Source organism: Styela clava, chromosome 5 (genome assembly GCF_964204865.1).
Source record: "Styela clava chromosome 5, kaStyClav1.hap1.2, whole genome shotgun sequence".
NCBI lineage: Eukaryota > Metazoa > Chordata > Ascidiacea > Stolidobranchia > Styelidae > Styela > Styela clava.
The window spans coordinates 13,272,638-13,286,126 of NC_135254.1; the positions used below are offsets into that span (position 1 = coordinate 13,272,638).

The 13,489-nt window shown below is 32.5% G+C and overlaps 1 protein-coding gene across 7 annotated transcripts in view; it reads right to left on the reverse strand.

Moving 5' to 3' along the window:
* Positions 1 to 282: 282 nt before the first annotated feature.
* Positions 283 to 13,489, reverse strand: part of LOC120343806 (uncharacterized) — a 49,609-nt gene continuing 36,402 nt past the window's right edge. For 6 of the 7 annotated variants that reach the window (XM_078112410.1, XM_078112411.1, XM_039412818.2 and 3 more), the window contains 22 exons: positions 13,292 to 13,400; positions 11,167 to 11,267; positions 10,914 to 11,048; positions 10,418 to 10,514; positions 9,948 to 10,059; positions 9,517 to 9,645; positions 8,814 to 8,970; positions 8,307 to 8,430; positions 8,089 to 8,199; positions 7,499 to 7,590; positions 6,801 to 6,941; positions 6,173 to 6,331; positions 5,739 to 5,857; positions 5,211 to 5,344; positions 4,724 to 4,833; positions 4,123 to 4,452; positions 3,661 to 3,834; positions 3,354 to 3,502; positions 3,109 to 3,266; positions 2,707 to 2,800; positions 1,844 to 2,029; positions 283 to 1,362 (listed from right to left, as the gene is read on the reverse strand). In XM_078112410.1, the coding sequence (XP_077968536.1) occupies positions 1,312 to 1,362; positions 1,844 to 2,029; positions 2,707 to 2,800; positions 3,109 to 3,266; positions 3,354 to 3,502; positions 3,661 to 3,834; positions 4,123 to 4,452; positions 4,724 to 4,833; positions 5,211 to 5,344; positions 5,739 to 5,857; positions 6,173 to 6,331; positions 6,801 to 6,941; positions 7,499 to 7,590; positions 8,089 to 8,199; positions 8,307 to 8,430; positions 8,814 to 8,970; positions 9,517 to 9,645; positions 9,948 to 10,059; positions 10,418 to 10,514; positions 10,914 to 11,048; positions 11,167 to 11,267; positions 13,292 to 13,400 (2,972 nt within the window). In that variant the 3' untranslated portion in view covers positions 283 to 1,311. The remainder of the gene's footprint in view (positions 1,363 to 1,843; positions 2,030 to 2,706; positions 2,801 to 3,108; positions 3,267 to 3,353; positions 3,503 to 3,660; positions 3,835 to 4,122; positions 4,453 to 4,723; positions 4,834 to 5,210; positions 5,345 to 5,738; positions 5,858 to 6,172; positions 6,332 to 6,800; positions 6,942 to 7,498; positions 7,591 to 8,088; positions 8,200 to 8,306; positions 8,431 to 8,813; positions 8,971 to 9,516; positions 9,646 to 9,947; positions 10,060 to 10,417; positions 10,515 to 10,913; positions 11,049 to 11,166; positions 11,268 to 13,291; positions 13,401 to 13,489) is intronic. The other variant, XM_078112409.1, reaches the window with a different exon arrangement.

Below are 13,489 nucleotides of genomic sequence, written 5' to 3' on the forward strand. Positions count from 1 at the left end.
GGGATCCATAACACCAAAGTATGAGAACCCCTGCCCTACAGCACCAATATATGGTGCCCTGTCAAACGTGATCCTAATGCATGACCCAACGAGACTAGCCTACTTCATAATATCAGCACCAAATACACCACTCAAATTATACACTAGAACTTGCAAGATTCTTGTATCCAAATCATTTTCTTTAGTTCTGAAATCAACTAAATAAATTCCTTCATATTACCACGCCTGAAATATCCTAATTTCGAAATTGAAGTGACATAATTATTTACAAGCAAATATATATATATTTTAAAAAATAGAAAAAAACACGGGTTAGACACATTTGCAACAACGAATCAAGCAGAAAGTAGAAAACACTTCAAAAATGTATGACTTGTGAATGTTTACTATGTTACTGAATCCAAACAAATTTGATGTCAAAATATAACGGCCTGAACGAATATTTAGGCAAGAGTATATAAAACACTAGTACAGATTGTCTATAGGCAGTATATGTGTTTTGAATTCGAACCAAGATTTAGACAAAAAACTTTAATATGTTTCTGATAATAGACATTCCTTCCTGAATGAATAGCTCTTTTTAACACTCTAAATGAAATTATCTACAAGAACTGAAAAAAATATTTTTATTAGCTAGCAAACAAAGTTACTGCAATTCGACATAAGATACAACATTGTGAGTAAAATTATCAGTTGTTCAAATTCAAGTCATGTCATCTTTCAGACATGTCTTAGAGGTAAATTTTGAAATTAATATTGCCAAAATGCCAAAGTCGTGTGCTATTGTTATTTTAGATGAAATTTTGTGTGAATGGCATTCAATAGTACATGACTAAAACTCTTTAACAACTTTTTCCCTAAAATCCAAAAATACCTACAAAAAATTTAATAAAAGATATGTTTGTAACCTTTACTTATTTAGAATCAAATTTTTTAACAAAAAAAATATAGTCACTGAAGACTAGTAGCAAAACTGACAATAAGTGAGAATAAGATGAAATAAAATGTAGTATCAAAAGCACAGAAAATCAAAAAAAAAATGAAAATGGTTTGTAACATACACTGGCACTCGCGGTAAAACTTTTAACAAGTAACAATAATAATGAAATTTAAAAAAAAGTAATATACTAATATAATACAATGCAATACATACTTTTATGTTACCAATATATTTATATTTCAAGTTCCGAATATCGTCATCAAGCATTCTAAGCCAATATAGACCAAACTTATGTCTAGGTATTGGACATACTTATATTATATATTAAAATTTGACAATCTATGATAATGGAGATAAGTGGAAAAATGATGCTATGATACTGTCTGATGACTTTCTTTAGTTCGAGATTCACCTGCTTTTGCCTGAAAGAGATAAAATCAAGAAAGGATTTTATAGGAATTCAGACAATTGAAAATGATTTAGCAGATCGGCATTGTGCAATCGATGATCTAACAATCATTAATATAATTAAATTTTATCTCACTGCTTTTCAAAATATTGCGTCTGCCTATGTGCAAAACTCACAAACTGTTTGAAAGGAGAGGGTACTCAAAAAATGGCCAGGTTCTGACAGCTGTAATAATATGTCAAATCATAAAACATTATTGAATAACTTGTTCAGGATAATATCTATCGAATAAATTCTGTGAAAATAGATTTATTGAAAAGTAGTTTCAAGAATTCAACATAATTAAAATTGATGTTACTTTTTGGCAATTGAGCATTTGTGTACAAAATCCTTTTTAAGGAAATTACTTGCAATACAAAATACTAAAATGCCAAATTAATCACAAACCATATGTTTCACAGTTTAATTTAACGATGTATTTTATCATAATTTACCTCTAAATTTCCTCTAGCTTTCTTCAAAACATCGTGCGTCACAGTAAGTTGTTTTAAAATAGCATGTTCGATTCCTTCTTTCATACGATTGGCTGTCTGTAATCTATCGACTGTACTTTGAAGTAATTTATCTTGAGCAGACAATCTTTTATGTAACTTGCTGACTTCCCGGCGTAGTCCATCGGCCTGAAATATAGGCAATAATATTATTATTTTAATGGTGCTAACTGGCTTAGTTTTATGCACCAGGACTCTTTTACATGTTGCGGTTCAAATGCTTCGACCCGTTATGAAGCTGTATTCTACAACAAAAGATATAATTCTGGGATTTGTTAATAAGTTGATAATATTCACAGGGCCTCTATTCAGCTCTTTGCAATGATTTATTAAAATTGATCTTGGGAAGTCATACAGGGGACAATGTAACAGTAAATATTTGACAGTTTCGTTTTCTAGGCAAGTGTTGCAAAGTCCATTGTCGTGGAGTCCAATTTTATGATATAAATGTTGATAAAGGCAAGTATCTTGAGGTTGCATGTTAGGCATGTTACATGATTAGTATTAAAAGGGTTACTGCAGTAAAAAATAAGGTTCTTGTTAGTTTTTTTATGAGAAGCTCAGCCTTGCTAATGTTGTAGTTAAAGATCTGATATTATGGTCTTTTGTTACATTCAAACCCCATTCATGAGAAATTGTAAAGTCTACACTGAATCTGAAAGATTCCTGATTCACAGATGCCGTTAGACCATGACTGTACGGATTGTTTAAGACAAGGAAACAATTCATAACATATTTGTCAGAATTTTCTCGCTCATTTACGAGACCCTATGCTGACACACAAAGAATAAGGAAATGATAAATACCTCTGAATTGATAGAACTATCAGAAGCAAATCCAGCATCTCTTGTGCATTTTGAAACATCTGACAGCGATGCATCTGATTGTCTCGACGCACATCTATAAGAAAAATAGAGGGAAAATTTGTTACATGAGTAGGAAGATTCATGATAGTGCAATCCTGAAGATATTGCCCAACCAGCAAATAGCTATGTCAGAGTCAAATGTATCAAAATAAAATTTTTAGTATGATGGAAAATTTTATTTACCGCAAGTAGATAATGAACATTTTTTTCTAAGAAAATTTGATCAAAATGAGGTCATTTGTACTCATTCAAAAATCTAGGACGCTGATCTCTTAGCGGAGTTATGGTCTACCATTGAAGTGCCAAGAGCTACTGAAAGAATAATAGTCTAGTAAGACTTACTTTTGACATCTGTTCTCAGAATCTCCAGACAGGGGTAATTGAAGAGAAGGGGGAGGAATGGATGCGGGCCAAAATAACTTAAGAATCCTTCCACTATCTTCCAACATCCTATGTAGAAGCTGGAGATTCTCATCTACATGACTAGAAGATGGTGATCTCTGAAAGAAAAAGTATTCCGATAAATTTTTAGCCAAATTAAAAAAGGGCCATTTAAAAAAAAAAGTCGAGTCAAGATTTCTTCTCACCTGTTTCCTAGTTCCCTTTGATGGTGTTAAAGCACTTGGAACACTTCTACCAGTTGCTTTCAACTCCATGTTACGAACCAATAACCTGCTATCAGTTGTTACTTGCTTCAGCTCATTATAATCGGATAATTTTCCCAAAATATACGGACCTGTTAAAAAGTTGGGTGATGAAATATAGATGATTTTGAAGATAAGTTTGTATGTTTAGTGCACTAACAAAAATATATTCAAATTCGCGAATTGGGTACAAGACCATCTCCTCGTGTAAGGTGTACGAATTGAGTAGGCCTATGCTGGTAATACTAACCGTGCATATTATAATGAGGCCAATTTTGTTGTTTCTCATTTCTCTTTGGAAATCTGGTACCAGTTGACATTTGTGGAGGCAAAGATGCAAATTCAAAACCACCGAGTGTTTGATCTTCACCACACGATGAAGCAGAGGGTGGTGGAGTCATCAGAAAAGTTGACGGCTTTTCGTCTACCAAAAAAAATGAAATATGCATCATATTCATAGTGTATTTTCTAAAATGCTACAAATGCATTTATTTTCAAATCCAAATATCATGATGCGTTAAAACATAATAAATGATGAAGACTCAAAGCACGCTACTTAATCATTTTGGGACGTCTTAATTCTAGTATTAATTTTTTATAATACATCACAATACAAATTAGGTTGAGGATTAACTCTGAAATCATTTAATATAGCACAACATAAACCATTCATGGTCATCTGCGAAACAAATTTAGAGAAGACCAATCTTACCATTCCCCATTTTCAATTTCCGCCGTGATCCGCTTCGCCCTGAATCCGGCGGAGAATTTCTGTCAAAAACATCATCATCGACTCGTCCCACTGGAGTGGAAGCAGGTAGGTGATGAATATTGATGGTTGTTGATTTTCCTGGCGTCGAGTTTCCATTTTCTTTATGCTTTAATTGTTCTTGTAATTGTTTGCGTAAAGCGGCATTGGCTTCGATGCTACGTTCCAACTGTACTCTCAGAATTTTAATCTCTGCTAAAAATTCAGAAATATCCAAAGGACGACCCTGGAATTCTTGATTGCTTCCAGACTTTTGTGGAGTCCGATAAGCATCTGAATATAAAAAATTGAATATGGTAATTGAGCACATAATATACAAATATTGTAAGTGAGCAATATAATCAGACATTCGAAAAATGGCACCAACCTTTCAGCCATAGAATTGTGTACTTCGTTACCAGTTTATTTATATTATTTCCTCAAAAAAATTGGCATTTCTGGTCATTTCCTATATATTACCGGTAGTTTTTAACAGTCAGAATTACATATTAGTCATTTTCCATATCTGACTCTTGAAAACATAGTTCAGAAAAAGATAACATACCTTTATTTTTATGAAATTTCTCATAGAGAGCGAGCTCTGACTTGAGTGATCTTACAAGATGGTGACTCTCGTCTAACTCCTCATTCAAGCGATTCAAATCTTCTCTCATCCTGCAAAGAAGAAAGATAATGTGATTAGCGTTACTCGATCGCCAAATAGTTAGCACCATCGCCATAACCCTGTTGACTATGTGTTGTGTTTAATTAGCGAGTGAGGCAGTCCGTCGTTTAACCAATATACACTATCCCAACCAAACAAAGCACTTTCCTATCAACACATGGTTGGTTAGATATAGCCTTGTTAAGAGTGTAGACATGGGCGCAAAGAAAATATATGAAATAAACACTCAAAATTAAGGTTTCAACTAGACAATGTTCTTTTCATTGATAAAGTTAGCAAATGAATTTCCAAGAAAGTTGAAGAATAGGGCATCAGCTACCTATCTAATTACATCATCTACTTCAGCTGATACTCAAGATTTACTTACTGATTTGTTGATTCCGTAGCAGACACACTGTCTCTCCTCAAAGTATCAGTTTCAATTTGATTGATTTCATTTTCATCTTTCAATTGTTTGATTTCATCTTCTTGTTCCAACAAAAGATTTTTCAATTTTTCATTCTGAAAAAATAGAATTACTTTACTATACCAAAAGATGTGCCGAAATACAACTGACAAGCTATTCGTGCGAAGTACGGCAAAATATGAATTTCTCATTCACAAAATTAGCTCACAAGATCAATTATCCTTAATACTGAGTAACCAGGTCTCTGAGCATCAGTGGCTGCAGACAACCATTATATTAGTACTATTTTCAATGTTAGTGGAGTGCTCAATTGTCACTCGGAGCAAATTTATATTAAAAAATTAAAAAACTCGCTTTAACAATTCATTTATCGTGATAACAAAAGATTTAAACTATTTCTCCTAATCAAAGATACAGAATGAGCAGTTACTATACTTTGACAAGAATTTAGGTAGAAAACAAAATTATTAGAAAAATCTAATACAATACCTCAACTTCTTTTTCTGCGATAGATGAATTCATATTATCAATGTAACTTCCCAATAATTCAGTTTGTGTTGATGATTCAACTAAACGCATTCGCAGTTGTTCTAGTTCTTTTGAAGCAGCTAAAAAATATAAATTTTTATGATAGAAAAGAGTCATTACAGAAACAAAAATTCATTTGATAAATTTGAAAAAGCTATTGTATTGAACAAGCGACTAAAATAGCAATTTGTGATTCAACACCACAGTTTCACAATTTTCCTCTATAATTTGCCTTAAAAGAAATTAAATAAATTAAATATGCAAAAAAAAAAAAGTTGAGTTGCTCTGAGCAAGACTCTACACAAGAAGTATTTGAGAATATTGAAAAGCAAACTTTATCTAACGGGGACAGGTATACTTATATATTAAAGAATGTAAAATGATGAATACTATACCGGCAAAATTATTTTTCATGCTTATTTCAGCTTCTAATTGATTTTGTAGTTTAGTTTGCTGTTCTTTAGCTCTTGCAAGTTGTTCTCGCAAACCTTTAATTTCCTGCTCATACTTTTCGTTATCCTGACTTTCTGCTGGCAGATAGATATTTGCTGAAACTGAAACAAGTGAAAAATTTATTTTTAAAAAACAGTAATTATTAAAAAATTAAGAATTAACAAAGATAAATAAGTTTCATAACATCAGCTACCTTTTATAACAATAATTAAAAAACTTTAGTATCGGTCACTGGTCAGTAACCCCAGGCAGTTTGCAATACATTGGCCGGTCACTGGCTCAAACTGCATGCCCCCAGTACCCCACCCAGGGTAAAATTAAATGGATGGACGATGCCAAACAGAAAAATTCCAGTCCAACGAAAATCGAAGCTACTTCATAGGCAAGTTGCTTAACTTAAACCTCATATTCATGTCGTACAAATTGTTACAAAACATATTTCTTCTTAAAAAATATGAATTACGTATTTGTGATAAAAAAACACAGGTTGACTGCCATTTTACATTTATATATGGTATAATTTGTCCAATCTGATACAACGATAAATACCCTAATAATATAGAGACTTACTGTGCTCTGCACCATTTTTTCGGCTAGTTGTGTTCTTCAATTTTCTTTCTAATTGTTCTCTCAATCTATCGTTAGTTTCAATACTATTCTCAAGATGTTGTCTCAGGGTTCGAATCTCGCTCAGATGTTCTTCCAGGATATCTGGATTGAACAAAAATTTGAATCATATTCACAAAAATATTATCTTAATTATTATATTAAATTTTTTTTCAGGATGATGGCGAGTGGAAAAATAAAAAAATGAGTAATACCTGTGATTCGAAAACATTGCAAGTTAGCCCTATTTTCTGAACTAACACCATTTCCCCTATTAGCACTATCACACAAACTGTGAACCACAAATACAGTAGACATCATGCTAAATTCCGATATCAATATCTTTATGCATAAAGAAGTCTAGTCCGCTGTTGAATTCGAACCATACGCAGAAAACACAATTTTAAACACTCTTAATAATTTATTAGAGTATTGATCTAATGTGAGATGTACTTCACATTGCTGAATGGAATAGTAAAGAAGACCTAGCACAATTTAGAAACATTTTTAAGGAAGTTGAATCAAAATAATGCAGTGGGTTACAACTCACTGGGAAGTTTTGCTGTTATACAGTGTTTCCAAGTTTTTACATCCTAGGTATGATAGTTTCGATAGAATTGAAAATAATTTTCAAAGAGCTGGATTCAGTTCAAAACACAAACCTGCTGGATTCCTTCCTGTCTGACCACGATTCGAAGAATACTTAGCTTGTTTCAAAGCTTCATTTGTTAAATCAAGTTCTTCTTTTAAAGATCTGAAGAAAAAAAGTAAGTAAAGGTTGTAAACAACAAGTAAAAAGTTGACATTTATGCACAGTGTTTCTATTTTTTATGATAGTCTTCATATATTCATTCTGAACAAAAGCAAGAACAAGAAACTACTCTAAAGATGAGCTACTGAATAACGAATTTTCATATTTGTTTTATATTCCAGGATTTATAATTAAACTAACAATTTTGACAACAAGGTGATTGTACCTTTTTTACATTGGATTGCAGTCCTTTGTTCCTAACAAATACCTATTCAAGCCTATAAAATAATTTATTTCCACAAACTAGAAACTTTCTTATTTGATTTGCATATCGTAGGCGAGGTGATACAGTCGAAGTGAATGCTAAATTATTAGGACTTTAACCAGTTGAAAATTTAATAGGGATGGAAAAACTTTCTGTTAAATTTCATACCATTCAGAAGATTCAATCATAATTCATCAGTATCCTGAAAGTGAACATATTGATCAAAATTGTCTTACTCATTCAATCTTTTACTATCATCCAATTTTCTTTTCAAACTTTCTACATTTTGTTGATTTTCATGATGAGAAGGTGACGAATAGACAACAGGATCAGGGTTAAATGACAACCTGAAAATCAAAATATATTCACACATATAGAAATTACTTGTTGAGCAAATCGTTTATTTATATTTCAATTCATCAAAGTGTTAAACAAAAAGAAAATCGACCATCACCTGCTGGTATCTTGTTTTCTTGGTGATGCTGCTACGACCCATGATCCACCATACGAAGCAGTACAACATTCCGCATCATTTGTTGTTGGCAGTCTACGTCTACCAGGTTGATAGTCAGTGTGACCTGAGAAAGTAAAATAATGATATAATAGAATAAAAGCCTTCAAGCAGGCCAGACATTCGATAGTTTATCGTGCCAGACATGTAAATTTTTTTTCACAAATAATAACAATTCATGATGACATAATACAGTTTAATAGTAAGTAGGTGGTTGTTGCAAGACATTATTTGACATCACCCGTTACAAGATTTCAGGTTAAAGCCCCATGTCCACCACCTCACCCAGGGTGCATCTATTTGGGGGGAGGGGGTCATGGCTGTACTTACAAATCACTGAATGCTGGTACAGATCCTTGTTTAGAGCATGAGGGGTAAAAAAATTGTGCATTCTACTTGTACATCTAAACAAAAACAGATAAATAAACAATTTTTTAAATACTAACTTACCTGCACCATTGTTGGTAGGAGGTAGATATTCTGTTACTGCAATAGTTCTTTGGTACATTGGTAAGCTTCTATTCAACCTCGGAGAAGATTGGTACGACTCATCAGCAGGTTGAAAACGTGGAGATCTACGGTCTGGTAATGGAACGTACTCGGTGTTCTGAACAAGAAAGATTCAAGATATTTAATTACTGAATATCAACATGTTTTTGTAGGCAGTAAGGTGACGAAAAATAAATTCCAACAGGGGATGAGTCATTCAAAATTTTACAAACTTTCCATGCTTTATTAGAGAATTTTAGCTCGACCTCCTACTTTCAAAAACTGAAAATTTACACACTGTCTCTGAAAATTTGAAAACATGACACAGTTATCAATTTCCAGTACAAAACAGCGGACTAATTGATACAGTAGCCTATTCCAAAATAATCTCAGTTCTGGATTGAATTATTCAGAAGTTTAAAAAGTGTGCTACAAAACTAACAATTAAATTGGAAAAACAAAAACAAAAAAATTAATTTACTAGGACAACTGACAAATTAGTGTCCTGATTCCAGACAGAAAATTTTATATCAAGAACAAGCATATATAACAACAACAACTTGAATTCTAAACTGTTGATAAATTGGAGGTAATAACTTCTCTATGAATTATACAATATTTCAAAATTGTTGGAAAAAGCACAGCCAAGTAAACCTTCCTTTACCTGACTGATTGTAGGCCGTAATGTAGGTGCCGTAAATTCTTCCTCAGGATTCGTATATATTGAATGACGAGATGATGTTGGCGTCAAATATCCCAGATGATCAAGAGAAATCTTCTGACCTTTGCCAAACTATAATATAGAAATAAGTTTATATTTTTTAGAAAATCGTTGTTTGAATAGGTATTGAAATAAAATGCCTTTGAAACAAGTTGAAAAAGCTACATTTATATATGATGAACAATTTAATGAATAATGGAATTGCAACTTTAATGATGAGTTGTAAAAATGTATACCAATTCAAGTTCAAATAAATATGATTTCCTTTTTTTCCGCTTAAACAGTACAGAAAGCTGTAGAAAAATATTCGTTACAAAAACACATGATTAATTAAAATTTTTTACTGAATAAATTTCTGAGTGAATAAATTTTACCTTATGAAAATGTGTCTGAGAATCAATATCATGTTTCACACGAAGTAAATCAGAAACTCTTTCTTCCAAATCTTTGATCTGACGGTTCTTTGTATCTAATTCTTGATTTTTTCTGAAATTCGGAATCGAAAATCTTGTTATCATACATTGCAATAATAAATCATGAGGCATATGAAAAAATATAAAACTAGATAAGATATATTTCCATGAATAATTCAACAACTTAGATTCTGGACAAGCCGAAAGCGAATCATTTGTAGGGGATTTCAATGATTTCGGAATGACTGGAATCTCTCAAATAGCAGTCATCATTTATTACACCCCTGTTAAGGTAACGAACATTGGGTATTCAGGACAAGCTTTGATACCATAGTTAGCGATCGGCATCAACACTAATACCCATGTTACACTTTGGAGTGAATCCCTTTTAAATAGCCAAAATAAATATATTCAATAATATGGAAACATACTGTATTAATTGTGATGCTTGTCTTTCAGCAACTGACATTCCTCTAGATGTTGTTGATTCATCGCTGTCGCTTGATAACGAACCATCGCTTGTCCATTCTGAAAATATAAATCGAAATAATAGTTGCTTTATTCTATTTCAGGAATTGGATATTATCGCCTACCAAATACATATAGAATCACATGCCTCAAAATAGAATTTTAACAGCTTGACAATTTAGATTTTGTGCATGAGCAACACTAGTATAAATAACGTAAATACTATCATAGCTAAAAAGATTTCAGAGCTTTCTTGTAGTTACAAGTTGGTTTACAAAACCACTTATTTTAGGCATTTTTGCAAAATATGTTCATGCATATAGTACAGTTTCATATTACCATACCCATTACAACTGCAAAAAAATGTACAATAGACTGTAGAGGCAAATCAATAAGTTGTTATACCGACTTAAGTATTAGGAAAAAAATTGAAAATAAATTAAAGAAATGTTTATGTACCAGATAGTTGTTCTTTCAGGCGTCTTGTAAGTTGTTTACAACGATCTAGTTCATTTGTGACACTTGCTGCCAACATCTCGTCAGATTGTCCAGCAGCAGATTGCAACAATGATTTTATATAACGATGAACAATATCTGGAAATAGTCATATTAAAATCAAGCATGGAATAATGATAATAAAGAAAAAAAAATTTGGACAATTCTTCAACAATTGCAAAACATCGAAATTCAAACATAGAAATAAAAATCTTACCGTATTCTGTTCGAAGGTCTTTACAGATTTCTCTTGATTTTTTGAGTTGTTGACGGAGTGCAGAAAGTTCTTTAGCTTGTGCTTGGATGAGAGAGTTGTATCTGAAAAGCAACATAATTCAATTTTTAAAACATTATCTCGAGTCTTAAACACTGGAATTATAAACAAGAAAGAAAGGTAAGCTTTCCATCACAATTAGATTTACTGTTAGTCAATATTTTCCTAGTTTCAATAGGTTAGTTAAAGCTAGGAACAAATCCAATTGAAGTAATGTCTGTCATTATCAAAATTCTCTCTCCAATAGTCTAGTACAATGGAATTATTACCTGGTCGTTTTCCTTATTCTTACCATTATAAACACTATTATTTTATGTAAATGAAAAAAAATAACAAAAAGTTTTGTAGATCGGACCTCCTGAGGTATGCGCACCAAGATGGCGCACAACCTCAACTCAGGTTGTGTACCAGGTTAGGGTTCAGGTTGTGCGACATCTTGGTATGCATACTTCAGGTGTACGCAAATGTCTGTATATGAAAAAAACTCATATTCAAAGGCACTAAACCCACTGCCTAGGTGGCACCTCCTTGCTTATTACGGCTTGCATACTGAACACCTTTAAAAACTAGCATTTACGGAATAGATTCAACTGTCCTAGATATTTTTCTCAAATTCATCCCTTTGTTAATATCCAAACCCATAAATTGTTACAAATTGAGTAATTCAAGATACTATTCACAGCGTGAATTTAGACATGTGTCATTGTTGTGAATAATCTCATCAGTAATCTTGTAAATCTAAACATCTGCACCGTCAACTATCATAAATTCCAACTATTCCTCGAATTTCAAATCATTTTTAACAATGAAAAATGCTTCAACTTTCAGCTAAACTATCTGACATCTCACAATCCTGATTCTCAATACTACAGATCTGAGTAAACAAAACAAACTGAAGTTGTTTCCCAAATAAGATATCCAGTAGGTGCTAAATCTAACACATGACAGCTAAGAATCAATTAGGGATCCTAAGAAATTGCATAACGAGGGCTTTACTGTTAAGCTGATTAGGAAAAGCAAAAACCATGAATTTAATTCTATCAAAGCCATACGATGAATATACGTGAGAGGAGAAATTGCTTCCTTATTCTATTTTAGCACATTTATGACTTTGAATTCAAAAATTGAATCTTTTCGGGTACAATTTACAATAAATTAACTTTTGCTAAATAACGATTCAACTTTTTGCAAATCGGAATGAAAACAATATGTACATTCTACTACAGCTGCGTCCTGGCACTAACTACTGAAAAACAAACTAAAAGTAATGCCATACTGCTGCTGATGAACAGTGTAAAATGCGTCACCTGCATGCGTCTGCTGAACAACTGCATGGAATAGACAAACAAATTACAACAACCATAGACGAATGACAAAGAGACAAAAAGAGGGAGAGAGTGTAAATGGATGCAGACGACAGCTGAACTAAATCTATATTGGGCTCTCGTCCCATGGGATAAGACAGGCGCCATGATGCCAGTAGTTACTCTTAGTTTATGTATGATAAGCTATTCATACATAGATTTAGTGAATTCATAATTTAGTGAAGAAAATCTATATATTTGATATTGAAAATGTAATTACTAAAATGGGACATTTACTGTTTATTTGATTTTTAATTGGAAAGTTGAACAGAGAAATGAATAATTACAAGAATATACCAGCTCATCCTAGAGATTGTAAAAATGGATAATCTCAAAAAAGGTTTGGATTTGATAATATGTTCTCTACAAAAAGATATAAAATTCGAGAAGAGCATTAAAAGTAATATACGTGGCACACAAAAGGCACTAGCTCCTTATGTACAGTGTTCCAGTCTAATCAATTCAATGACTTTGAGTGTTGAGTACTTTTTTGAGTGTAGTTTTTATATTTTCTCAATTCTCAATATAAATGCTACAATTTTAAAATTAGTCACAAATTATTTTTCCTGCCATGCAGAATCCACGAAGTGTCACATTTGGATCATGAGCTACTTCTTAAAATCCTAATATTATTCTAAAAGTGTTCACTTTCTACCAAACATCGTTAAAACTGGCATAACGTAAATATATAAATGAAAACTTACTTTTGTTCAGATCTTGGTGAGATGGATGCATAACCAGTATCATCAGCTGAGGTTTGAGTGTGTGTGTCGCTACCATTTGTACGATTGGTGGATGGACTTTTGAGTACACCTGTATCGGGAAGAAAAAAATGAACATGTAATTACCGGTAATTCCTTATCCCACAACACTGTTACATGCGCGACGAATGGTCATTGCGC